General features: G+C 36.4%; 2 protein-coding genes across 2 annotated transcripts in view; one reads left to right on the top strand and one right to left on the bottom strand.

Moving 5' to 3' along the window:
* Positions 1 to 941: 941 nt before the first annotated feature.
* The window catches only part of LOC123011159 (serine/threonine-protein kinase fused), a 49,826-nt gene continuing 25,375 nt past the window's right edge, over positions 942 to 25,392 (bottom strand). Inside the window, exons 4-5 of the mRNA XM_044408482.1 lie at positions 1,092 to 2,472; positions 942 to 1,041 (exon numbers count right to left, since the gene is read on the bottom strand). Of these exons, the coding sequence (XP_044264417.1) occupies positions 970 to 1,041; positions 1,092 to 2,472 (1,453 nt within the window). The 3' untranslated portion in view covers positions 942 to 969. The remainder of the gene's footprint in view (positions 1,042 to 1,091; positions 2,473 to 25,392) is intronic.
* LOC123015780 (activity-regulated cytoskeleton associated protein 2-like) lies at positions 9,823 to 10,760 on the top strand. Its single transcript, XM_044415714.1, has one exon. The coding sequence runs from the start codon at positions 9,942 to 9,944 to the stop codon at positions 10,758 to 10,760; it is 819 nt and encodes a 272-aa protein (XP_044271649.1). The 5' UTR covers positions 9,823 to 9,941.

Genomic DNA, 25,392 nt, shown 5'->3' with positions numbered 1-25,392 from the left:
ACTTTTATTGGGATGATAAAATACCCGAAATTGTTTGGGGTATGAACAATACAATAAGCAGTATTACGAAACATACTCCTCATGTGTCACTTGAGACATATCAAAACTACCGTGCTGACGAGAAGCAGTTGGATAGGATCATAGCAAAAGAGGAAATGGCATATTATGCGACATCCCTGCTGTACAATTGTCCCTTTAATTCTTTTGTAACACTTTTATCAATCGGTCCGAGAAAACGGTTTGATGGATTGATTTAAAAATTTACAGGGATATTGGGGATACATTAAACTGTAAAAATACCTAAAAATAATCGTTTCCCCATCAATATTAGTAAATACGCGGTAGATTTACTAAAATAATGCAGAGTTATTTTTTTCTCTTTTTTTAAATCAATGTTGAGGATGCAAAAAAAAACATTTTTCAAAAAATCATAAAACGATCTTGTAAGATTCCAGTTTTTGACACTACCCTTATATTCTCTGTATGGTCACTGGTTGCTGAGATATCGATGATCAAAGACAAAAGGATCCTTTTTTATTTAAAATCAGATCCCTCAACGACAAGCTGACGTAAAGAGAATATAAAAAAAGCATATTAAAGGTGACTGAGCAGGTTATCCGAACTATGCATTGACTTACTTAAAAAAAAATTCTTTACGTTCGTGGAGCAAAAGCAAAAACACACAAATTTACATTTTTTTCGCGCTATAAGTTAAGATTACGTAAAGCCGTAGCATAGAAATTTTTTTTGCCAATAGATCTCAAAACTAAAAACTTAAAGCTTCAAAATAGTTTTTTTGAAATCTAGATACAACCATTTCTCAATGAGTACAGCTTTTCAAATATCACCAAAAAATTCAGAAAATTATTTTGTTCCTTTAATTTTTTTGAGTAGTGTATCATCAATATAACAAAACTGAAGTGTAAAAAAATGTCTTAAAATAAAAATAATAATGAGTATTTATTAAAATTAAGTTTGTTTAACAATAGATGGTTTATAAAAATCCTTACACCTAAGTTCCTCAACGGTACGATCGGCAGCCTAAAATTTAAATAATTATAACGAAAATATTACATTCAAAACACACTTACATTTCTAACACTTCCAATCGAGTCATACATCAAAGCTTCCAAAGTTTCCCTTACAGTCTCATTCCAAAAAACTTCCATCTTATTAGCTGGTGAATGTTTCCCCAGGAACAAAAGAAAAAAACACGTTCGTTCTTGCATCAACGGATTATTATGTCTTAATAATTCAACAAAATTAACAGTTTTTCCCTCATTTAAAACAATCCGATCGATTAATTCAAAATTTTCAGGAAAAACCCGCAATACATGCGTTAGAATGGCCAATAAATCCATAACCAACTGCAATCGACTTTTACAAATCAAAAGAAACGATTTTAGTATTGAATACACATTCAAAACGGCGATGGAATCACATAATTGACTCAAAAACTCATTATCCAAATGCACCAAATGCGTAAGTAACACATAGATACATTCAAGTGCTTGAAAATCGTCCTCTGTTAAATCCGAAACATCTTTGTAAGTCTCATCACTCGAACTATCAAACACTTTCATTATTTTCTTGGAAGAGTAAATCAGATTTGGTACCAACTTTACTTCGAGATACACTTTTTTGATTTGTTCTTTCATCTCGTGAGAAACCCCTCGTAGGGCAAAAGGTAACGATAAGAGTTTCGCAACATAAGTCAACACTTTCGGACTTGTGTTCGTGTTTCGCAACGGTGATACGATTATGTTAGCTAAATAGGTTTGTGTTAACGAAGTGAGTTCACCTCCGATAACCTCCTCCATTGACTTCTGCAGAAAAACGATCCATTCTTCAGTTTCAATCGGATGACTTTCTTCAATAAAAGTGTCATTTCGAATCGACGAGTTTTGTGACGATAAATTATTGTTTTTCATGTCTTGCGGTGAGACCTTAGGTTCGCTTGATTTCGCTTTGTTACACATGTGGTCTTTCCTCTGTTGCTCTTGCACATGTAGCGTATTTTCAGACAAAGCTTTAGTCAACGGCATATTAGTTGAATCATTGCAAATCAAAATATGCCCTTTGACAAAATCATGATTCAAGATTTCCTCCCAATTGATTCTTTTCGAAGGATCTTTCTGTAAAAGCCCTTTGAGAAAAGAGACACAATTTTCGGAAATAAAAGTCGGCCATCGGATTTGCTCGTGTCGTATCAACCGAATCAGGTGTAAAATGGAAGCGGTACAAAATGGAGGTGCCCCGACTAATAATTCATACATAATACAACCAAGTGACCACAAATCTGCTTTATAATCGTACGGTTGTTCTTCTATCAATTCTGGTGCCATATAAAGTGGTGTTCCTTTAATTGATGTTAAGACGTGAGTCCCAGTACTCATATTTCGAGCAAAACCAAAGTCACATAATTTCGCACGATTTTTTGAATCGATTAATATATTTTGTGGTTTCAAATCTCTAAAATTGCACGTTAATAGTTATGTATTAAACAAGTGTCTTAATCATTATTTTTCCGTTGATCGTTTTTTAGTTAACTCAAAAAAGTTCAATTTCACACGTCAAAATAACAAATGTCAATTTTTCTAAAATGTATATCATTGGGTATGCGGTTACTAAAGTCTGCTTTTTTTAATAGGAATTACCAAGTCAAAATTTTGATGAAAAAATTTGTAGTAACTTATTCATAGCCACAAATTTTGTTTGTTTTTTGTATTTGTGCCTAGAAATTTTGTTAAAAAATTATGGTGATGTTTTCATGTTGTGATTGATTTTTAGCAAAAGTCCTTGTTTGCTCTTTGTAAGCCTTTATAATCTAATACTTGAAGACAGACATCACTACCTATACCTAATATCCAAAGACAAAATTCAGTGCTAATAACATTGATAGAACCACACTGTAAGTAAGTACAATGTTATAGACAAATATGAGCTTCTTACTACAAAAACTTAATAAAAAAGAGTCGTCACCCGAGGATTATAGTGTTCTATCTGCACTTTAAAAAAAAACTGAAAAAACCTTTGCTATCAACTTCGCTTTAATATTGTTCTATCTGAATAGGTTTCTATGGATATTATTCAACTTCAGGTTTTTTGGCTTTTTGTGTAAAGTGTAGGCATTTTAGTGGGACGCAGACACAAATTCGTTTTAGCCAACAACATTAATTTTGTCACCCACTTGATTTTGCCTAAAATGCATATTTTGTAAAATTTCGCCCAAATCAACATTTCACAATCTTATATTGGATTTTAAAAATCTTACAATAAGTTTCATCGATTTCGCGTAATTTTGTTTTCAGAAAAAAAGTGAACGTATGGTTGCTTTAAACAAAGCATGAAACCTGTGCAATGATCATTTCATGTAAGATTTCATGCTTCTTAACTTCTAAAAGTTATTCAGACAGGCAATAGATGAATAGTGCAATGGTGCGTACAAAATGCTGAAAACCCATAAATCTTCTTTGAAGGACAAAATTATTTATTGGCTGAAGTTAACTGGTAAACCAAACGTTTACCAACTAATTAAAGATGAAGAAGTCTTTTGTCAGGCTTGTGGCAAAACGGTAAGTAGAACTTGAGTAAAGTTAAGTAGAACTTAACCGCATAAGCTTGAGGCGTTTTTCTTCTGCATAAAAACTGTTTCACATTTCAGTTTAAATGTGAAAGAGATCGCGTCTAGAACAACAAAGTCATGTAAATACTCACATTCATCAAACGTTGTTGACATTAGGGCATAATGTAAAAAAAAAAGACTTTTTTCCTGGAAATGTGTAACGCATTAATTGCGGCAAACATCCCATTACACAAACTAACATGTCCACAGTTAAAAGAATTTCTGCAAAAATACAACACTGGAAAAAATATTCCAGATGAAGCTACCTTGCAGAAAATTATATACCACAATACTATAATCAAGTTATATATATTTCATTATACTCTTTGTTTTAAAGTTTTAGCTAATATTGGCTTATTTTAGACTATCGAGAAGATTAGGCGATATATTGGGGATTACAATATTTGGGTAGCTGTAGATGAGACAACTAGAGCTGGTTCAGGATCTAGTGGCACCTTTTTATCAATTCTTTGACAAGTGCTGGAAAAGGTAATTTGGTAAATCGATCATTAGAACATGGAGTGAACAATGGAGTCAAATGTTGTGATAACTTCTTTATCTTTCGATGGTACTGCAACCATTTTGAGTGAAACATTTGATGACCCAAACAACATAATTCCTTTTTTATGCATCCGCTAATAGAGCAGAAAATTTATTTTTATTTGGACGCATGTCACATGTTAAAACTTATCAAAAATTGCTTGGCAAGTCAAGAGAAATTAGTTGACAAAAATGGGGGTGAAATTTTATAGTTTTTTTGAAAAATTGGTAGAAAGACAGCATATAGAAGTCTTCATGCGGCAACAAAGTTGAAGAAGCGTCACATAGATTGGAGCAAAGAAAAAATGAAAGTTAAAAAAGCTGCTCAAACTTTTAGCAAAAGTGTAGCGGATGCTTTTCTTTTCTTGAGGCATAACTTAACAGTGGAAAACTTTTATCATGTTAACCGACAGCAAAATTTTGTAGAATTGTAAGTAATCTGTTCGATTTTTTAATACTAGAAACTTTGCTGCAAAATATAAATATCAGAGGCCAATAAATTCCCAGAATTTTCAAGAAACATTTAAGTACTTACGTTTTTGCAAAGAGTACATTCTTGAGATTCAACTGCATAACGTCCCCGTTGTAAATACAAATAGGAAAACAGGATTTTTGGATTTTTTATTAACATAGAAAGTTTAATTGCTATGGTTTCTTTGTATATAGCCAGTGACATGGCAGTATTAAAATATATGTTATCATATTAAATGTCGGAGGACCATTTGGAAATACTTTTCAGAGCAATAAGGAGTAGAGGCGGTTCAAACAACAACCCCACAGCGCGTCAGTTTGAACATTCGTACAAAAGATCACTGCTGCACACAGAAATCAAAGGCGCCGATTTGGGCAATACTGTTGCATTGGACAGTCAGTACTAGCATTTTAACTGTTTCATCAAAAATATTAACTTTTGATGATAATAATGACAATCTAGAAGAATCTCAAGAATATGTATTAATTTCAAATGTAGTTCAAAATGATAAGCGAACAGCGTGGTGCGTGGTCGTTAATTATTTTTTGGCAGTGTTAAATATATTTTAGTTGTTTGTGCACCATGCTATAAAGTGTGCTACTATTGACAGAACGTGTGTATTTCATCTTGAAAGTTGAAGTACATTTATTAAAATAAGTGGTTGAATTTTCAATAATTTTTTCATCTCAAAACGTACTCGTAAGTATTGCTTTCTATTCATGTATTATTAATTACAATAATATATTTGTGAAGCCAAAGAAAATCACGCCTTTCAGTAGAGTGAGTTATGAGGTATAATATGAGGCGGTGCGAATCGGATCTACACAAGGCTGCCGACATGTTAGTAAAAATATACAACGACGATCTTGAAATCAGTCTTAGGAATGAGTTAGTTCAGTTTGCAGCCTTGATAGATGCCTTCAAGAAGGACTACAATATCGACAGTGAACCAAAAGAGATGTTTTTCTACAGGATACTGGTTGATAACAAGTTCGGCGCTGCATTCGCTAATATTGAAATTACATTGAGAATGTATTTAGTGTTATTGGTGACTAATTGCTAATTATTAAAAATAGGCTGCGTATGACGATGACGCAAAAACGTCTATCATATCTGTCAATGGAGTATAGAGAGTAATTTGCTTTAAGAAATGGACTTCGGAAAATGGGTCCACAAAACCGGAACTTATGAAAAAAATTAAATATTGTTGCTGAAAGACATACTATAATTAATAATTTCATTCAGCGTCCCTCTTTGCCCAATGAAAATCCATTTTTTGTGCCAGACCCAGTGCATATCTTAGAAAATCTAGCGGCAGCGCTGACAAAAGGTCACAAATTTGTTTTAAGTAATAATCTTGTGCCACAATATAATTTGCCATCAAACATAATCAATGGAACCAATAAAAAGCATGCATAAAATTGACAAACGTGATGTATTGAAATTGTGTCCACTGTGGGCGATACACTGCAAGTGAGATTATTTCATTTAATTAGTTCCATCATTTATAAATTTTGGGTTTGTTAAATCGAGGTATGTATGTGCACTATCACATTCCTAAAATAATAATAAAATCTTACTTACTGAGAGTGACCGAGCCAATATTTTAACCGAAGCCTTTAAGCAATTGGACGAAATTAATGTAAAAGTTTTTTCAATAACTTTTGACGGTGCAGCCTACAATTTAAACATATGCACAAGCTTGGAAGCAAATTTTGAATATGGCCCAAATTTTAAGAATAATTTTAATAACCTGTCACCTCAGAAATCTACTATGTTGTTTTATTAGATTTGTGACAAATGATGAAGTTAGTTCGGAAAATATTTGGAGAAAAACATATTTTAAAAAATTCAGATAGAGAGGATGTTAAATGAGAATTTACTTAAAAATTGCATGAGCTCGAAAAACAAGAAGAGCTACGTTTGAGTAATAAATTGACAGAAAAGCACATAGACTTTAAAAACAATAAAATAAATGTTCGCTTGACTATGCAAGTGTTAAATAACAGTATCTCCAAAACTTTATTATTTTTAAATGTAGTTCCTGACGCTACATTAAATCAAAATTTTGCCGGCTGCAAGCCAACAGCAGACTTATGTTTGAAATTTAATAACATGCAGATATGTTAAATTGCAAGAATAGACTTTCTACTAAGCAATATGATCTCCACTAACTGAATATTATTATGATGAATACTTAATGTATGTCAATAAATTCCTTTCTTAAATAGTACAACTAAAAGATCAGAATGAAACTCCAATAATAAATACAGACAGAAAATTAGGCTTTCTAGGACTTATAGTTGGACTTAGGAACATGTTTCCACTTTTTGACAAAAAAGTAAAAACCATGGGTTTCCCTATTTCTTGACTTACAAACTTACACAGGATTATTTGGAAACGTTTTTTTCAACTCAAAGGTCTAGGGGCAACAGTCCCAATGCCCATCAGTTTAAAAGTGCATATAAAAGGCTTTTGGTTCGTCACAAAATTAAAGAAATTGAGACAGGCAATTGCCCCTTTGATGGGGTAGACATCTTAGTGTTTCATCTACGAGGAACATTGTTGCAATTTGCCCCCAGGGTGAGTGAAATACATATTTCAAAAAAATAGAAAAAAGAGTTGATTGCCAAATATGTCTCTACATATTTTTATTTTTTTTTGCCACTGACCTTATAAGTATATTAAGAAAAGGCAAGACAGGGCCGTTCCTAGGGGGGGGGGGAATTGCGTGTACATCTGGACCCTACCGTAACAGAGAAAGAAATCAAAAAGATACTTGTTGAAGAGACCGGAAATGAAGATACTGTAGTGGAGTGCAGGATCAAGATCCTTGACAAAATAAATCCAACAGGAAAAAAATTAGCTTTCGTCACACTGGGAGAAACGGAAGCGCATCAACTATTAGTGAAGAAAAAAGTTGGCTCGGGCTGGCTGAGATGGCGGGTAAAAGAAATCCTGACGCCAACAAAATGTGTTATATGTAAAAGAGTCGGACACGTGGAGAAAGAATCTACCCAGAGAAACGAGATTTTAAGATGCTATAACTGTGGAGGTTCTGACCATATAGCCAGAGCATGCAGCAACCAATCCAGATGCTACCTATGTAGCAAAGAAGGGCACAGGGCGGAATCTACAAACTGCCCAACCTACACACAGATGTTAAGAAGGATAAAAGGGCAGGAAGCTCACTTCAAGGATGAACAATAAAATAACAGTCCTACAAATTAACACGGACAGAACTAGGGACGCGCATGACCTAGCTCTAGTAACGGCCATGGAACATAAGGTCGATATAATAGTACTATGCAAACCAAACAAGAACCGTATTAGACAAGGGGGATGGTTCACGAACCAAAAACAAGATGTAGCCGTACTCATTAACAACAGCAGGGTAGTCGTTAGGGGTATGGAGGCAAAAGACGGATATGTAGTAATCAAACTGAACAACTTAAACCTAATATGTTGCTATTTCTCTCCAAACGATACAACATTGAACTTCTCCAAATATATCGAAAATATAGAAAATGATGTGCAAGGCAACAGAAATAGCATCATAATGGGGGATCTTAACGCAAAGTCTGTAACGTGGGGCGCAAGAAGAACGGACGATAGAGGCCACATAGTAATGGAGTTTTGTCTCAATATCCACCATCTTCTGAGTTTTTGATAGATTTACCCCTAAAGACGTGGAATTGGAGGAGGCTATGAACAAGATTGCGGATGAAATGGAAATGAATATGAAGGCAGAAGAATTGAGTAAAATAAAAAATGAAAATTATCGACTTTTGGATGAGACTGTGATACCGAAAACAAAATCTGGAAGCAAATTTTAACCGTTGGTGTAAAAGCATTTGAAGACCGTCTTCCAGCTATTAAAATTAGCAATCCTCAACTGACGGCTGCTACATCGTTTATAAAAAGTGAGTTTGAGGAATTTGTGAAGAAGATGCGTGATTATGCATACGTTATAACCGATGTGGATAAAGAAATTCCTATGTGTGAACTCAAAAATTACAGAGTGGTATTGTACAAGAACAAAATCCTTGGATTAATCCAAAATTTGAAGACTTCTATAATCCAAGTTATTTGAGTGTTGAAACTGTGCAAAATGTGATAAACGTGAGTGACTTAATAATTACGAATACTTCATTGACACTGTTGCACTCTATATATATTTATATATTGCTAAATGGCGGAGGTAAAGAAAAAGAATTTGAAAATACTGTCAGAAAGCTTATTGTTGAACGTTTTGAATCAAGTTCTATTTTGTAAAAAAATTTCTTTAAGTTACCTCATTCTATAAAGTATCATGTACGAAAGAGGGTAGCATACTATTGAGATTTTAATGATCATAATGCTCCATTTTTATTAGTGCAAATGGTTTTAATTTTAATAAGTAAATAAAACAAAATAGAAAAAAAAGTGCATTATGTACCCAAAAAGCAAAGTGTCATATAATTCATCATTCAGATGCTTAGAAATGTTGACGCGGTATGTTTTCTTTGCCTCTTTGAATATAACCTCATAAAAATGTCTTCAGGCGCGCGTCCTAATTCGCGTCCGCGTTTCGTTTCGTTTCGTTTAGCGCCCCCGTCCGGTTCCGCGCCGCCCCGCTACCCAGCACAGCAACGCGCCCCGTCGTCCGCCCCGACTCGTGCTGCCCACGGCCAAGGATGGTAGACGGATTGCTCAAGCTCACGAATCTGTCAGCCGGCGTCACGTGGTCCATAGACATGCTGTGACGTCAGAACTGGTCTTTAATCGCGTCAAATACATTGGTGTTATTATGAGCAAATACAAAATAATGCAAATAAAAGTGAATTATGACTATGTAACCGGTAACATTATACTTCGCCAAGCGCCCACCAGAATAGCGCTGCAATCGTCCAACTCCGTCCGAAGCGTACCGAAGTCACCCTCTACCCCGAGCAACCCTTAATAAAATGACAACCACTCACGCTCAAGAARCAGTTGCTTACTTGCATCAATCGGGCATCCTTGGGGTCCCAACTGGTCTCGTAGGCTATCTTCTGAATCACCAGGGCATCCGTGGGGTCCGAAATTGGTTAGAAGTCCGCGAATATTTACTTTCGGTTACCGCGTTCTATAATCGCGCTGATTTGAATCGAACTTAGTGTAATTTAATATTAAATAAGTTGTAATAGAGAGCCTAAATAAACAGTTTACAAAGCCCCTTATTACAAAGTGGCGCCCAACGTGGGGCTCGAATAAAAAACGCGTGTGTCAATTTGTGCTATAACCAAGTGCAAAATTCCGCTAACCAGAGCCCAAACACTCAACATGGCTATCACAGCCGAGGCAGTCCAAGAACTAATCCGGAACGTACAAATTCCGCCTCAAACGAAGCATTTCACACATTGCCCTGCCCGTTTCAATGGGACCAGATCAGCTGAAGCAGTTAACGACTTTATTGCCAGTACTGGCTTTTACAAAGAAACCGAGGACATCAAAGACGAAAATGCGCTGAGGGGTTTACCACTTCTTCTGGAGGGACCAGCCCACACCTGGTGGACAGGAGTAAAGAATACCGTCAACACGTGGGAAGAAGCCAAAGATCTTATAAGGAACGAATTCGCTCCTAGACCGCCGGTCTACAAAATTTATCAGAAAATATTTTCCGAACCACAGGACGTGGACACACCAACTGGTCTATTTGTGTTCGAGAAAAGAGCCTTACTAGCTCAAATCCACCCGCCCGACTCAGAGGCCCGCCAAATCGACTTCATTTACGGTCTTCTACGACACGAGATACGTGACCGAACAACGAGAAGTTCGATTACCAGCTTCTCACAATTATTACAAATAAGTCGAGAAATAGAAGAATCTATTAGAGAACGAAGTGATGACAACAAGAGCCAACTTTCCACCGCACAAAAGGGGAAAGAAAATCGGAAGACAGCAGGCAGATGCGAATTCTGTCGCGCTTTTGGACACAGCATCGCCGTATGTCGTAAAAAAGAAAAACAAGAGAAACTAAAACCTGGTAACAGCGCACAAACAGCAAATACAGTACAATGCTATGGATGCGGCAAACCAGGGGTAATTCGCCGAAATTGTGAAAACTGCAACCAAAAACCAGCGCCAGACACCGGATTTTGATTGTTTAATGCTAATGAAGGTACCCGACCAGCCTTAAATATTAGCATAAATGGCGCAGCAGGTACCGCATATTTGGATACTGGAGCACGTACAAGCCTTGCAAGTCCCGAATTGTTCAATATCCTCAAACAACAGGGTACGATCTTTCAAAACACTGAAATACTTTTTACACAAGCCGATGGAAATGCCCGGAGAACAACTGTACTCGCTGCCGACGTCCCAATTACGTTAAAAAATAAGAAGATAACTACAAACGTCTTCTACATTCCGACAGCTCCGAAAGTAAAAACCCTGCTAGGTATAGATTTTGCGAAAAAGGCTGGAATAACAGTTGATTTCAAAAACGAGCGTTGGTTCTACACTGGACGCCGCCACGAATCATATGGATTCGTATCAAAAGATACAATAACTGAGAAGCAACCCGCAATTCGAGAACCATCTCTCGACGTAATATTTGAACAACAGAAAAGTTCCACTCTGTTATCGCCCATAAATAGCCCTCCACGGAAAAAGACGCCCCAGATCTCAAGACTTCAGGCTCCGCCTAGCCCTAAAGGAAATAACAGACTCATCCCAGCCTCACCAACCCACCACACAGCTCACCTACTCAACCACTACGTGCCAGACAGTATAGAACTTTACTCGCGAAGCTGTTATCAAATGTATGATGCATTTCAAGCAGTGGAATGAATTCGAATGGGAAACTGACGAAGATGCCAATTTGTTCCCTACATATAATATGGCCGCATTTGACGCAATACATTTGAGGTCCCCGGATGAAGGCCATCACCTCCAGCCAAGCCAAATATCAGAAATTAATGATCTGTTAAGCCAACATGTGGCACTTTTCGAAGCACAAGGTCCACCTACCCCTTACGCGAAACATCATATTGACACCGGAAACAATCCCCCTATTGCCAGCGCTCCATACCGAGCTACTCCAACCAAGATAAAAATTCTTAAGGAGGAAATCAATGCTCTTTTAGACGCCGAAATTATAGAAGAATGCGAGAGCGCATGGGCAGCCCCGGTAGTGTTAGTGCCAAAACCGGACGGAAATACTAGACTATGTGTGGACTACAGGAAATTAAACGCCGTTACCAAGCCTGATATGTATCCTCTACCGAGATTAGAAGACCTCCTTCACTCCACAGGAAAGTCGATATACATATCCACTATGGACCTAAAAGCTGCTTACTAAGTGGAAGTGAACCGAAACGACAAAGACAAAACAGCCTTTATAACGCCATTTGGAATTTATCGATTTCGTCGACTACCATTCGGTCTGCGAAATGCCCCCGCGACCTTTCAAAGGCTCATTGGATGATTTTGCTTTCTCCGTCATATGAGAAGCACCTGCAGGATTTACAAGCATGTTTTCAAAGTATGGCACAATTTCAACTTCGGATGAACCGCGAAAAATGCCACTTCGCGTGCACCGAAGTCAAATATCTGGGCCACCTTATTACGCGTAAAGGTATTCAAACAGACCCTGGAAAAGTTTCGGCTATCTTAAACATGCCCAAACCAGACACATTGAAACATTTGTTAACTTTCCTCCAAACATGTAATTGGTATAGAAGATTTATTCCGAAATTTTCCGAAATTGCTCGTCCACTCACGTTACTCACTCGGAAAAATACTCCATGGGAATGGGGCACAGCACAGACAGAAGCATTCACAACGCTGAAAAACCTCTTAACCTCAGCCCCAATTCTAAAACAAGCCGAGCCCGAAAAACCTTACCGTCTACGCACAGACGCCAGCTCATACGCCATTGGAGCGGCTCTCCTTCAGGGGGAGGGACCCAAGGAACGTCCCATCGAGTTCGCCAGCCGATTACTCACGTCACCTGAACAAAATTACTCTACAACAGAACGTGAAGCGCTCGCTTTAGTATGGGCAGTTCAGAAATATCGAGGGTATATTGAAGAAGCCGAGACAATTGTTATCACCGACCACCAACCATTGAAGTGGTTGATGTCCATAAAAACACCCACTGGCAGAGTTGCCCGTTGGGCTCTTCAGCTCCAAGCTTATAACCTCACCATCGAATACACACCCGGAAAAGCAAACGTAGTAGCAGATACCCTTTCACGTCCTCCGGTGAGTGGAGACCGGACGAATTGTCCCATGTGTTTAGTAACGGTGGACGTACCGCGAAAAAGTGCTTCCGACTTACGAAAGGAGCAACTAACCGATCCCGAAGTTAAGAAAATCATCGACACGTTCGAAAACGGAAAACCCGAGGAAACTACTCAATGGACAGGCCGTGGATATTTATTATCCCAAGGAGTGTTATATAGATATTCGCCCGAAGATGATGTAGAAGAAGCTCAATTAGTAGTACCGGAACAACTACGGCCCCTAATCATGAAGGAATATCACGACGCCGCCACTGCCGGTCACTATGGAGCCGAACACACCGCCTACAAAATTAGGAAAAAGTTCTTCTGGCCTGGAATGTACACATATATCAAGAATTATGTCAAAGCTTGTCCAGTCTGCCAAAAATACAAAGCCTCCAACTTGAAACCTGCAGGCCTCCTCCAGACCCCAGTATTACAACAGCGCTTTGAAGTAATATCTGTCGACCTTTTCGGACCACTTCCCCGAGGACCACAGTAAGAAACATGGGTCTTTATCATAGAGGACTGTGCCTCACGATGGATTGAACTTTTCCCACTTGTCACTGCCACTGCCGATGCATGTGCTACAACTCTTCTAAATGAAATATGCCTTCGGTATGGTATACCTAGAAGAATAATTAGTGACAACGGAACCCAGTTTATAAGCTCCCTGATGCAACAATTGTGCTACTGTCTAGACATCGACCAGGCGTTCACCCCGATATATCACCCTTCGGCAAACATGGTTGAACGAAAAAACCGTGATATGAAGACACAACTTTCAATACTGCTCGACAATGAATATACAAACTGGCCAAATAAACTACCGGCTATTCGGTTTCCAATGAATTCAACCCGATGTCAAACAACCGGATATACCGCAGCATACCTTATGTTCGCTCGAGAACTGAGAACCCCCGAAGATCTCAAACACGATCTCCGTGAGATCGCCCAAAATGATAATTTTGTTCCAGATATCACTCCTCGGTTGGTTTCCCTAGCAAATACGTTGAGGGAAGTCAAAGACACCCAGGAAACACAGCAAGATACCCGGAAAAAATATGCAGACCAAAAACGCCGCCCCGCTCCCACATTCAAACCCGGAGACGAAGTTCTAGTGAATACCCACTCACTTAGCAAAGCCTCCCTTGGTCATACCTCTAAATTTGCTCCAAAACGTGATGGTCCCTATGTGATCCTCAATGCCAAGGGACCCTGTAGTTACGAAATAGCTGCCAAATCAAATCCCACGGTTCCTCTGGGAACATATCATACATCGGCCCTAAAACATTTTATCACTACCAACGATCAGGAGGTCACGCCTATACAACCCATTAGACGTCGAGGAAGACCCCGAAAGAAAAATTAGATCCAGAACCTAAGTCCGAGACGTCCTACAGGTTCTGAGGGGGAGAGTTGTAACCGGTAACATTATACTTCGCCAAGCGCCCACCAGAATAGCGCTGCAATCGTCCAACTCCGTCCGAAGCGTACCGAAGTCACCCTCTACCCCGAATAGTMCCGAGCAACCCTTAATAAAATGACAACCACCCACGCTCAAGAARCAGTTGCTTACTTGCATCAATCGGGCATCCTTGGGGTCCCAACTGGTCTCGTAGGCTATCTTCTGAATCACCAGGGCATCCGTGGGGTCCGAAATTGGTCAGAAGTCCGCGAATATTTACTTTCGGTTACCGCGTTCTATAATCGCGCTGATTTGAATCGAACTTAGTGTAATTTAATATTAAATAAGTTGTAATAGTGAGCCTAAATAAACAGTTTACAAAGCCCCTATTACAACTTTAATTTGTTAAAATCGCTTTTGAATTTATAATGAGAGTATTGTAGTTATAATTTGAGGTAATACAAAATAAAATTATCTGTTTATTCGTGTCCAAAAATTGAGTAAATCTGTTTTCTAATCGGGGTAATCAGACGCAATAATTCCAATAATACATTGTTCTCCATGTTAATGATATTGTATAAGACACTAAGAATAGGAACAATTTTTTTACTTTTTTGTCGACGGGTATTCTTTACGTTTAAAAATGCTCTAACAAAAATGATTTAATAAATAAATTGCCATTGAAATTTTTTGGTCATAAAGTCGTGAAAATATCAATAAGATTCCTAGGTATACATACAAAATAGAAACGGGTTTTATTTTTGACAATTATATGCAATAAATTTTGTTGATAAATAATAATACAAAATCTAATAATGGATAATAGGTAAAAAAATGTAGAACAAAATAATCCATTTTTATAATAATGTAATGACTACGGATACCTAAAGACTAAAGTATGTAGTTCTCCGTAGTAATGACTTTAAAGAAGAAAGAAGTGAGCAAAACGACTTTCAACACAATATAAATTTAATTTCTTCAAATAAAAACATTTGGTAGCTGCACTAAACTTGAATTTTGAAACCAGCGTAGGTACAACCAAAATTCAGTTAAATAATATCCCAAAAATTAAACAAAGATTTGTAAATAATATTTGCTTTCTATATTTGTCCACCTGACTAAGAGATTATAAAAACAATACAATAGTAAAAAAATAATTTTGTAATTTTGAATTATTGAAAAATAAAGAGATCACGTAAATTAAAAATCAATTAACAATTTTATAACATAGGTACATAATTGTTAGTAAATTACAAAGTGGTGCTAAACACCACTTACACCCCACGTTTATAATTTTAATACAAGCAATACAGAATTTCTGGGGATTACAAGATCAAAAATATGCTTGGGAAATTATACTGAAACACATTGTATCTGGTGTAATGTTAGCGATGCAAGTTTATAAAATATGTACCTACTTATACCGTGCGATCAAAAAAAAATAGAGTAGGCGGTGATTGAAGTCCTTCTGATGGCAATCCTAATTTTTGACATCAAATGTGAGCGGAAACTTTGACAAGTTTGCGTTTTAGTCGTTCTGAGTGAAATAATGTTCACTTTAGAGCAGAAAATTTTTCTTGCTGTACATACAAGAGGAAAACGGTGAATGGTCATTTTCACTTTCAGTTTGTGTGAAAAATTTCCAGCCCAGATTACCAGCCAATGTGTTAGGTAGAAATTAATCGACGCCTACTCTAATTTATTTTTTATTTGATCGCACGGTAATACATTCATTTCTGTTTTAGATCAGAATAGGCTATGGAAATTTGCCGACTGTAACTGTATGACAATAAAACAGTTTACTCTAGTCTAAAACAAAAATGAATGCATTATAACAATTTGTTTCTTAGATCACGTTGATAACCATTGTTTGTGAAATGGAGCAAATTGAGCTATGAATCGAGTTGAACTTATCAGCTCGTCTGCACATGTTGACCCATTCCTTTCTTATCGTTGATGAGACCATATTGTTGCCGATATACAGCATACCATCTACCAGGAATATAAAGACGATATATGTACTACCTATTTAAATTTATTGGAATTACTTTAAATATACTAAAATTTGCATTATTTCGTACTACAATTTTCTTTTGTACGATCTTAATATGCTCTAATATCATTAAAACACGAAGTACAGCTGATGTAAACAAACAATGTGGACCAGTTGTGACGTCACACAATGTGGTGGGGATGATGAAATACGGCTAACATTGCAGCATAGGACCTGAGCAATCCTCTATGTCTACCATCCTTGGCCCACGGCTACCTTTAGTAAAAATATCCACCACACTACTATTCACCTCTCTCATCAGATCATCCAAAATTATCAATGTCGATTTTACATAAAATGCGCTTGTCGCGTCCTTATTTTCTCATAATAATTTATAATTTGTATTTAGTTAATTTAAAGAGAGCGCTGACATTCGGCCCTAGTTTTGGTTGTTAAGAAAAACAAAAAGTTTGTTTATGTTGAAAAAGGTTTCGTTTATGTTTGTTTTTTTTTTGTGTGAATTATTCATTATTATTATTATTATAAAATTTGGGCATTGACCATTTTCCACGTGGCCAAGGAGGCTGATCATTAGGGATAGTGTTGCTATCAACTAATGATATGTGTCCAGTAATTGCACGTGCAGGCACGACATTTATTATTATTATTATTATTATTATAAATATAGTTGATACCAACAATATTTGAGACTCATTATAGAATAAGGCGATTACCACCACCCCCCCCCCCACGGTGGTTCATGGGGCTTGCGGTAGAGATGCCTTAAATAAATTTCTTAGACAGGTACGTTTCAAAGGTTCGTAGGAAGAAATGGTCCGTAACAGAAATTTGTTTTTGGGCTTTCATAAAAAAAATTAAATTAATTTTAATATTTAGCTATATTTTGAGAATGTTTCTTTACAAATGAACTTTAATATTAAATTAATATATAAATTGCCAAATTTATGCCTATACTATACTTCATTTCACGAACAGATATAGTAATAAAAACGCCCACTTGCACCCGCACTGTTTGAATAACGGCTTATTATTGGTCAAAATCTGTAAGTTCGTTTCACACCAAAACAGCGTGTCAAATTGATAAGTAATACCGCACATATTATTACAAATATCATGAAGCAAACAATTTTTTTTAATTAACAATCCGCCTCATATGTTTCCATGATGCTACGGTTGGCAGCACTTACGTCGTTCTATGCCACGCGTCGTTTTATGTTGGTTGCTGTTTTTTTACTTTATCCTTTGGCTGATCGTAAGTGAATTTATAAACAGTCTTTTTTAAGACTGCTTTGTTGTGAATATCTAATAGGTACGTACATAAGTTAATAAAAACTTCCGCAAGAGATTAAACAACAAACATTAATGTTGCAGCAATCATGGCAGAAAATAGAGCTCCCAGACCTTAAATGTGGAACTCACAGCAAGAGCAGCAGGTACTTACTACTTTTGTTTTTTTTTTTCTACAAATTGTTGCAAGTGTTTATAATGTTCTCCGGGAACATAATAGTCAGGAACTGCAGTCACCCAAAAAATACAGTCGAAGCAAGATTATATTGGATAATATAGATAATACACAAAGAGTGCAATTCGACATAAAGTCCATTGTTTTTTTTTTTTCGAAATGAGCCACTTGACTCACTTTTAGTTGCAGTTAATGCCGATGAGAATATACCCAACTTTAAAAGATCAACATTATGGAGGTTATTAAAAGAAGTTGGATTTCTGTATACTTACATAGGTATTTTTAAATATAAGGGGTTTATATTAAATAATTTGTAGCTGCATGGGAAGAAAAAGAAACAGCATCTTAAAGGAAAAAGATGAAATTGTAGCATGGAGGAAGAGATTTCTACGAGAAATTCGCAAGTTTAAAGAAGAAGGTCGTACGATATATTACCTAGACGAAACCTGGTTGAATGTTGAACACACAGTAAACCGAGTTTGGCTTGACACCACTATGAAAACAGCCAGGCAAGCTTTTATAAATGGCTTGTCGACTGGCTTAAAAAATCCCAGTGGAAAAAGAAAAAGATTAATTGTACTCCATATGGGATCAGAAGATAGATTTGTCAAAGGTGGTTTAAACATTTTTGAATAAAAAAAAACAGCAACTATAATCAGGAAATGACAGCAGACAAGTTTCTGGAATGGTTTGCAGATATATTGCCAATCCTTGGAGGAAAACGCTGTGATTGTCATGGATAATGCATCCTACCATAGCAGCAAGAAGAATATTGTTCCCACCACAAGTACAAGGAAAGCAGAAATTCAAGCTAGGTTACAAAAAATGGGCATACCCTTTGAATTTGACATGCTAAACGCAAAATTGTGGGCGCTAAATTAAATAAGCCATCATCGTCTATAAAGTTGACGAGATGGCAAAAAGTAAAAATAAAATAATTTTGAGGTTACCACCATACCATTGCGAGCTGAACCCGATGCAATTAATATGGGCACAGCTGAAGGGTGAAGTGGATCAAAATCATACAACATTTAAATTGAAGGATGTAGAGGTCTTGTTTCAGCAGGCCATAAATAATGTCACCCCAGAAAATTGGCGGAAAGCGGTACAACATGTTGTTGAAGTGGAAGAGGAAATGTGGCAGCTGGATGATTTAGTTGAACTTCAAATTGATCAATTGATAATCAATTTAAATGTCTCATCCTGCAGCAGTAGTGATGCCGAAAAGGAAAACAAACTCAGGCTTCACCGAGAGTTCTTCGAGTCAAGCCCCAGCTCCAGTGACAGGAAGTGCCCTGTAGTGTTGAGTGACAAAGTGACTGTAACAGTGCCTCAGAAAGGAATAACCGGAACAGAATCCGAAGGCAAGTCCCCTCACCTCCCCGCATCCACTTCTCCGTCTCCCCCCCTTAGTCCTCTAGTCCTAGGCTTAAAGAAACTTAGTCAGGGCTGCAGGGAGGCTTGAGAACACCGCTCCCACATTCATTCCCCCTCCCCGCACCTGCTTACGCTATACAAAGGTGGCCTGCCGGAATCGCTTACCCCGCCCCCGGACCGCTTGCATAACCTCTTACGCACTTTAATAACCGCCCGGACCGTAATTTATAATTAAATAAATAATTTATTTATTTAATCCGCATATCATTTCCCCTCGCTACCCCCCTGACATCGACCTCTGGAGGAACAGTCTTCACTGAGCCACCCGTAGGAGCCGCCACCAGGAGGTGCACCCCCTCACAAAACAGGGTGCTGGCGCCCGAAGTACACCGCTCCCGAGGAAGAAACGTCGCACTGTATAAAATAAGTCAAGATTATGTTGAACTTTTTTCCTCAATTCGTTCCAGGGGAGCTTTAATTAGCAGCATTAATTGGCAAGATGGGGAATTTTTTACATTCCTTAATAAGTAAAAAAATCAAGGCGGTTTAACGTATCCGTTAGAGGTTATTATTATTTGTAAAAAGACGGAACAATATATACGTCAGGCAGAAAGGGAGGAACACTTACATAAAGCCAGTTGTGTTACGCAAATTGTACATAGTGTGTTAAATGATTATACTGGCACCGATATTTTCACAACTCTTTGCATACATGATGTAGAAATGCAGGTTCAGCTTAGGTATTTTCTTATTAAAGCCATTTGCAATAAATATTTAAATATTAGGGTCCACTATATTGTTAAACGACGATCCGAAAAAAATGGACCCAGTCAGGAGCCATTTGACTAAAACCATTTTGTTGAGTGGACAATAAATTATGTTATTTTCTGTGAAAACTATTTTTTATCCCACATTATTTCTTCCTTCATCTCAGATTCTTTTATTTGTTTTCCATTTTTCATTTAAAAATTCATTGTTTTTGTTCTGTGTTTTGGAACCCCGTTTTTACGCTTATCTACGCCACTGATTCAGACATTTGGTGTCATTTGGGAACAGATGGCAAGCACATTACGAGTTCTCCCTCTTTCCTTGTCCAAGGTATTTATAAACTGCCTAAAGGCGATTTCAAGCGAGATACCGGTAGTAAATAGCATTTACCAATGGAGTTTAAGCGGATAGATTCGAATTTGGCGCACATGTCAAACAAAGGATATTCTGCCATAGTCATTGTTTATCTCATCATCTGCTTTGTGAATTGTGTTCACCAGTTGATTTGTTATATTCTGAGTATTCTCGACTATTTGCGATTAGTTGTATTATTCGCTGTGCATATGGAAGGACCACGTAAGTAACAATTCGATAATGTAAGCAATCATAACCTTAAAATACTTTCAGACATAGATATCGCTGTGTTGATCGATTTAATTCGGGAAGAACTACATATTTATGACAAAGCCAATCGGTTATTTAAAGATGACTTGGTGAAACAAAAAAGTTTTGATAAAATTGGAGACATCTTGCATATAACTGGTAAAATGTTATGAAGTTAATTAGTAAAAAATATATAAAGTACTGTTATTATTGTTAGGCGAACAATGCCGGAAATTATGGAAGAATTTAAGAGACCGGTATATTAGAGAGAAAAGAAAGGTAATTACGCACTCCGGTCAAGAATGTGAAAGTGACTATGCGTGGCCATACATGAAAAATATGGGGTTTTTGGCCCCCCATATAAAACCTTGAAACACGTACACTGCTACTGCTCCTAAAAGATTGTCATGTTCAGACTCAGTAGCATCAACAAGTATGTATTAGCAATATTTAATACACACAGTTTTATGAATTGATTGTTATAGGTACATCAAACACAGAAAATACTCAGGATGGCTTTTTGAACGAAATAAATAATGATCTATCACCAACAGATCCGCTGTAAGTTAATAATAAAGGTGTGCCAGCACTAAAATAACTAAAATAATGTTGTAGAATCTACACTGAAAATTTCTTCTTAGAAGAAAAGAGTAAGACGCACCCCTGTGCAGCTCACACAATAGACTGCAGGACACCCATCTCTGTACACTGCACCACTGCCTTGACGACTCCCGCATCACGGGGATCATCCAAACAGAATAAAAATATGGTGACCAATGATCTAGTGCAGGTTGCTCGAGACATTGTGTCTAAAATTCAACCTGATCAGGGTTCACAAAAACTGAACACAGAGAGTGCTTTTGGGCAGTATGTTGCCGAAACGTTACAAGAACTGAACGCGGAACAACGCTCAGCAATTGTGCTGTTGCTGGAAGACTTATAAACACTATATCGTTTTATATGTATTTATAATTTCGTAATTACAAAGGTACACTTTTTTTTTAATATTTTTATAAAGGCTGTATTATTTATCTTCTCAATGCCCTTTCATTTTGCCATGGAAGAGCCCCCACATTTGAGGAAAAATATTCGCAAACCAGGTCTCGAATGTGGTAACATAATCTAGTAGCAGATGGCAGAGGTTTAATTTCAGATCTCCATTGTCTTCGTCATCTACATCAACATATTCAGAAGGACAGTAAATGTTACAACATCCTTGTTGTAGACAAAAATTATGTAACACAACCAATGCTTTAACCCCAATCAATCCCAAATATTCCTGGTTACGACTATAATAATATTTTTTTATATCACTAAAATGGGTTTACGAAAGAAAAGGATTAAGAATTACTTTGTTTAGCATTTGGGACCCGCTCCTCGCTGACGAGACGAGACACATACATTCAAACAAATGCTAATACTCTTATTTTATTCTAGAAAGATGTTCTATTACTCATGTCTCATCTTTACAAATATTTTGACTTTATCGCAAAATATTTTTTGCCCCAAAGTGTAATTTTCACCTCCCCACGTGAGGTACTTCCATTTATCAGTAGGCATATAAAGAATGTAGAAGCAACAAAATTTTTACCTGGTTTTCCCTCCCACCACTATTACCATTTCATTTCCAAACAGATTTTTGGCAAGACAACTAGTCACAGTGAAATAATACTTGTGAATCAAAAATGACTGGTTAGTTAATATTAAACTATTTTATTTTATTTTTCATTTATTTAATAGAAGAAAACTACGTCATCCTATACACAAGGGGCGAACGGAGATTGTCATTTCGTAGATTTACTACGTATCGTGATCTCCAATACGAAGATTTATTCTGTAAATGGTTGCGAGGCTGGAGGAGAAAATCTGGTGCAAACATATGCACATACATAATGTAATTTTAAGATATATAAGATATAACACCCCAATCTAGCACAGACGACATATAGGGTGCCCAAGGCGGTACCACTTGAGTAAGCAAAAGGTGCCGTATTACTATTTTTAAGAAGAGCGTGGTTCCCCGAATCAGATGACAAGGATGAGATAGAGAACGAAAGCGGAATTGAGGATGACCGGGATTAATTTACATATGCATTAATAATAAATTTATAAAAGTAAATATATGTTTTTCATTGTGACTACATTTTATTGTTTTCATTAAATTGATATCAACAAATGCTCTCATTTAATTGTAAAAAGTTTTATAGACATCTTCATAATCAAGCTTTAGAAAGTGTAGCGGTCGTCATTAAAAAACCGAAAAAAAAACTTTAAAATCTCTCGAAAGTACAGTGAGTACCTAATTAAAGCGAAAGTGCTGGTCATTAACATGTCATTAAACTGAAAGCGCTGGTGATTAAGGGGTAATTAAAAAGTCATTAAAAGTCACTAATTACACTCATCTACTACTCGTTCATTTTGGCGAACAGAGTAATGCAAATGATTCAGCTGAGCCACATAAACTCACTTTTACTCCAAATAACATATTCTTCAAGAAAAATACCAAGAATTTGTTGATAGGCATCCTCCAGCCATTGACAATGTTACCAAATGCGAAATCAAAATTCGATTAGATTTAATCAAAATTCGATTAGATTTAATCAAACCATTGTACGGAAAATTCAAATCATTAGTCTGTGAGTTACAAACACTGAACTCAAACGTTTCTGGAGATGATCAAAAAGATTTCTTTAAGGTATATATCAATTCACTTGCTAAAGCAGAACTTGCTCTATCAACAAATGAAAGGGATTCGGAAAAGAGGGATCAAATTATTCCTCAAAACCCGCATTCACCCACTTCAACTCTCAAAAAGGTTAAATTTCCGCCTATATCTTTACCAACATTTCAAGGTAATTATTCAGAATGAACTTCTTTTAAAGATAGGTTTTTTGTCTTTGGTTGACAGTAACCACGAATATACAAAAGTTGATAAATCATCATTTAAAAAACTGCTTAAAAGACAAAGCTTTAATTGTAGTTGACAATATTCAGATTACAGAGACCAATTATGATATCAATTGTTGGTTGACAGATTTGAGGGTAAAGCATTGATAGTTAACAGCCACATTCGTAATTTAGGATTATTCCGATCATGATCAAGGATTCCTCTTCTGCTTTGAGACAAATTCACGAAACTTTAAATAGCAACTTTCGCACGCTTATCAATTCCAGTAGAACCATGGGATGCAATCATTAATTTAATTATTTACGACAGGTTTGATCAAAATACAAAGAAAAATTACGATGAAACAAAATTTGAGTCAGAAATTCCATCTTTTAAAGAGTTAAATAGTTTTTTATTGCACCGTTGTAAGTTGTTGTAAATCAGCTCCAATAATTGTAAGTATTTGTCGTAAATAAAAATTTTAGTCATAACGAAATTAAAATATTTAGCACAAGAGTGTAGAGCTTTCTGGAAATAGATGAAGAAATTAGGAAAGCTTTGTTGTATATTGGTACTACTGAAAATGAACAAAAAATGGATACCGGAAAAATGTGGTGCGAGGAAAATGTATTATTATTAATTGATTGTGTAGCAAATTTTGATAAAGAGTTTGCTAATTCTGTGAAAAAACAAGTGTGGCAGAAAGTGAGCATGTTCTGCCAAGCAAAAAGTTCCAAACTTGATGCCGTAGCATGCGAGTCAAAATGGAAAGGTTTAGTGAAAACATACAAGCCCATAATAGTATATTATGATACGAGTTTTATAAGAAGCTCGCTGCGCTCGTCGTGTCCTAAACACGTGCGTGCGACAAAATGCCTTATAAACGAGATATCATACAGTATTTTTCCTACTGTGCACTTTTTTAAACAAAAAAATAATCATTTTGTAATGTAGGGAATTTTGCGGCAGTTGGCGACATTGCGTGGTGGCTAGGAGGCTATGAAATAAATTAATTTGATTTTATTCGTAAAAATGAATTTCGAAGGTGTCGAAGACGTTTTGCAATGTACGGCGTTAGAAATACCGACCTTGACGGCAAATACGATGAACGCCAATATTGTTCAGTAAGTTGACGGCAAAACCTACCTAACCACAAAAGTCTAAAAGTACCTTTTATTTTACTTTGTCCTATGATCTAAAGGTATGCGTAAGCACCACTATAATCATGTTCATTCGGAATATGATTTGCGATGATTAGTTAAACCAAACACAGCAAAAATTTCGTATCTGAATAATTTCATTTGCGTTAGACCGATTAACAGTGACAGTTTGATGGAAAAACGGTTAGGTCGACAACATTATAAAACTAAATTTCCCTCCTTTTAGTATAATTTTTATAGCACTGTTTTTGTTCATTACGAAACCCAAAACAGTTTCGTAATGGACCTTAGTACGAACGCAAAGTAGAAAAAAAATAATAATAACACAACTGGCCAAAAACGCCTTTATGGGCGTTTTTATGATGAGACACTTCTTATCACAATAAGATAAGATTATGTATATGAAGCCGGAAAGGAGTAAGCTTCATGCTCAACTCGCAGTGATAAGTTATCAAATAAATAAAAACAAAATATTCAGCTTTGAAATTGTACGTTATCGTATATGTCGGTAATATGTTAATATTCTTTTTACATTCTATATTTTACAAATTCCTCTGATGCTAGCTATTATTGCACCACAAGAAAATATAAACCCAGAACAAGAAAATATAAATGAAAGTTCTTTTTCTAAAAAAAGGAGACAACGCTTCAATAAAATGGAGCGAAGGCATAAAGAAAAGATGCAAAGATTGGATAAATTTAATAAAACTTTTGAGAAAATGGTGGAAAAATTGAATTAATCAAATTATTTGTTTTACATAGAGAATTAATTATATTACCAACAATTGTTAATTTTTTCGTTTTATAGACATTATTTTACCTTAATT

The sequence above is a fragment of the Tribolium madens genome, unplaced genomic scaffold (assembly GCF_015345945.1).
Source record: "Tribolium madens isolate multiple individuals breed KSU strain unplaced genomic scaffold, Tmad_KSU_1.1 Scaffold_19;HRSCAF=116;Tcas5.2_LG9, whole genome shotgun sequence".
In the NCBI taxonomy this organism is placed as follows: Eukaryota; Metazoa; Arthropoda; class Insecta; order Coleoptera; family Tenebrionidae; genus Tribolium; species Tribolium madens.
Note: the sequence above shows the minus strand (reverse complement) of the source record. Positions and strands in the feature narration are given on the sequence as shown.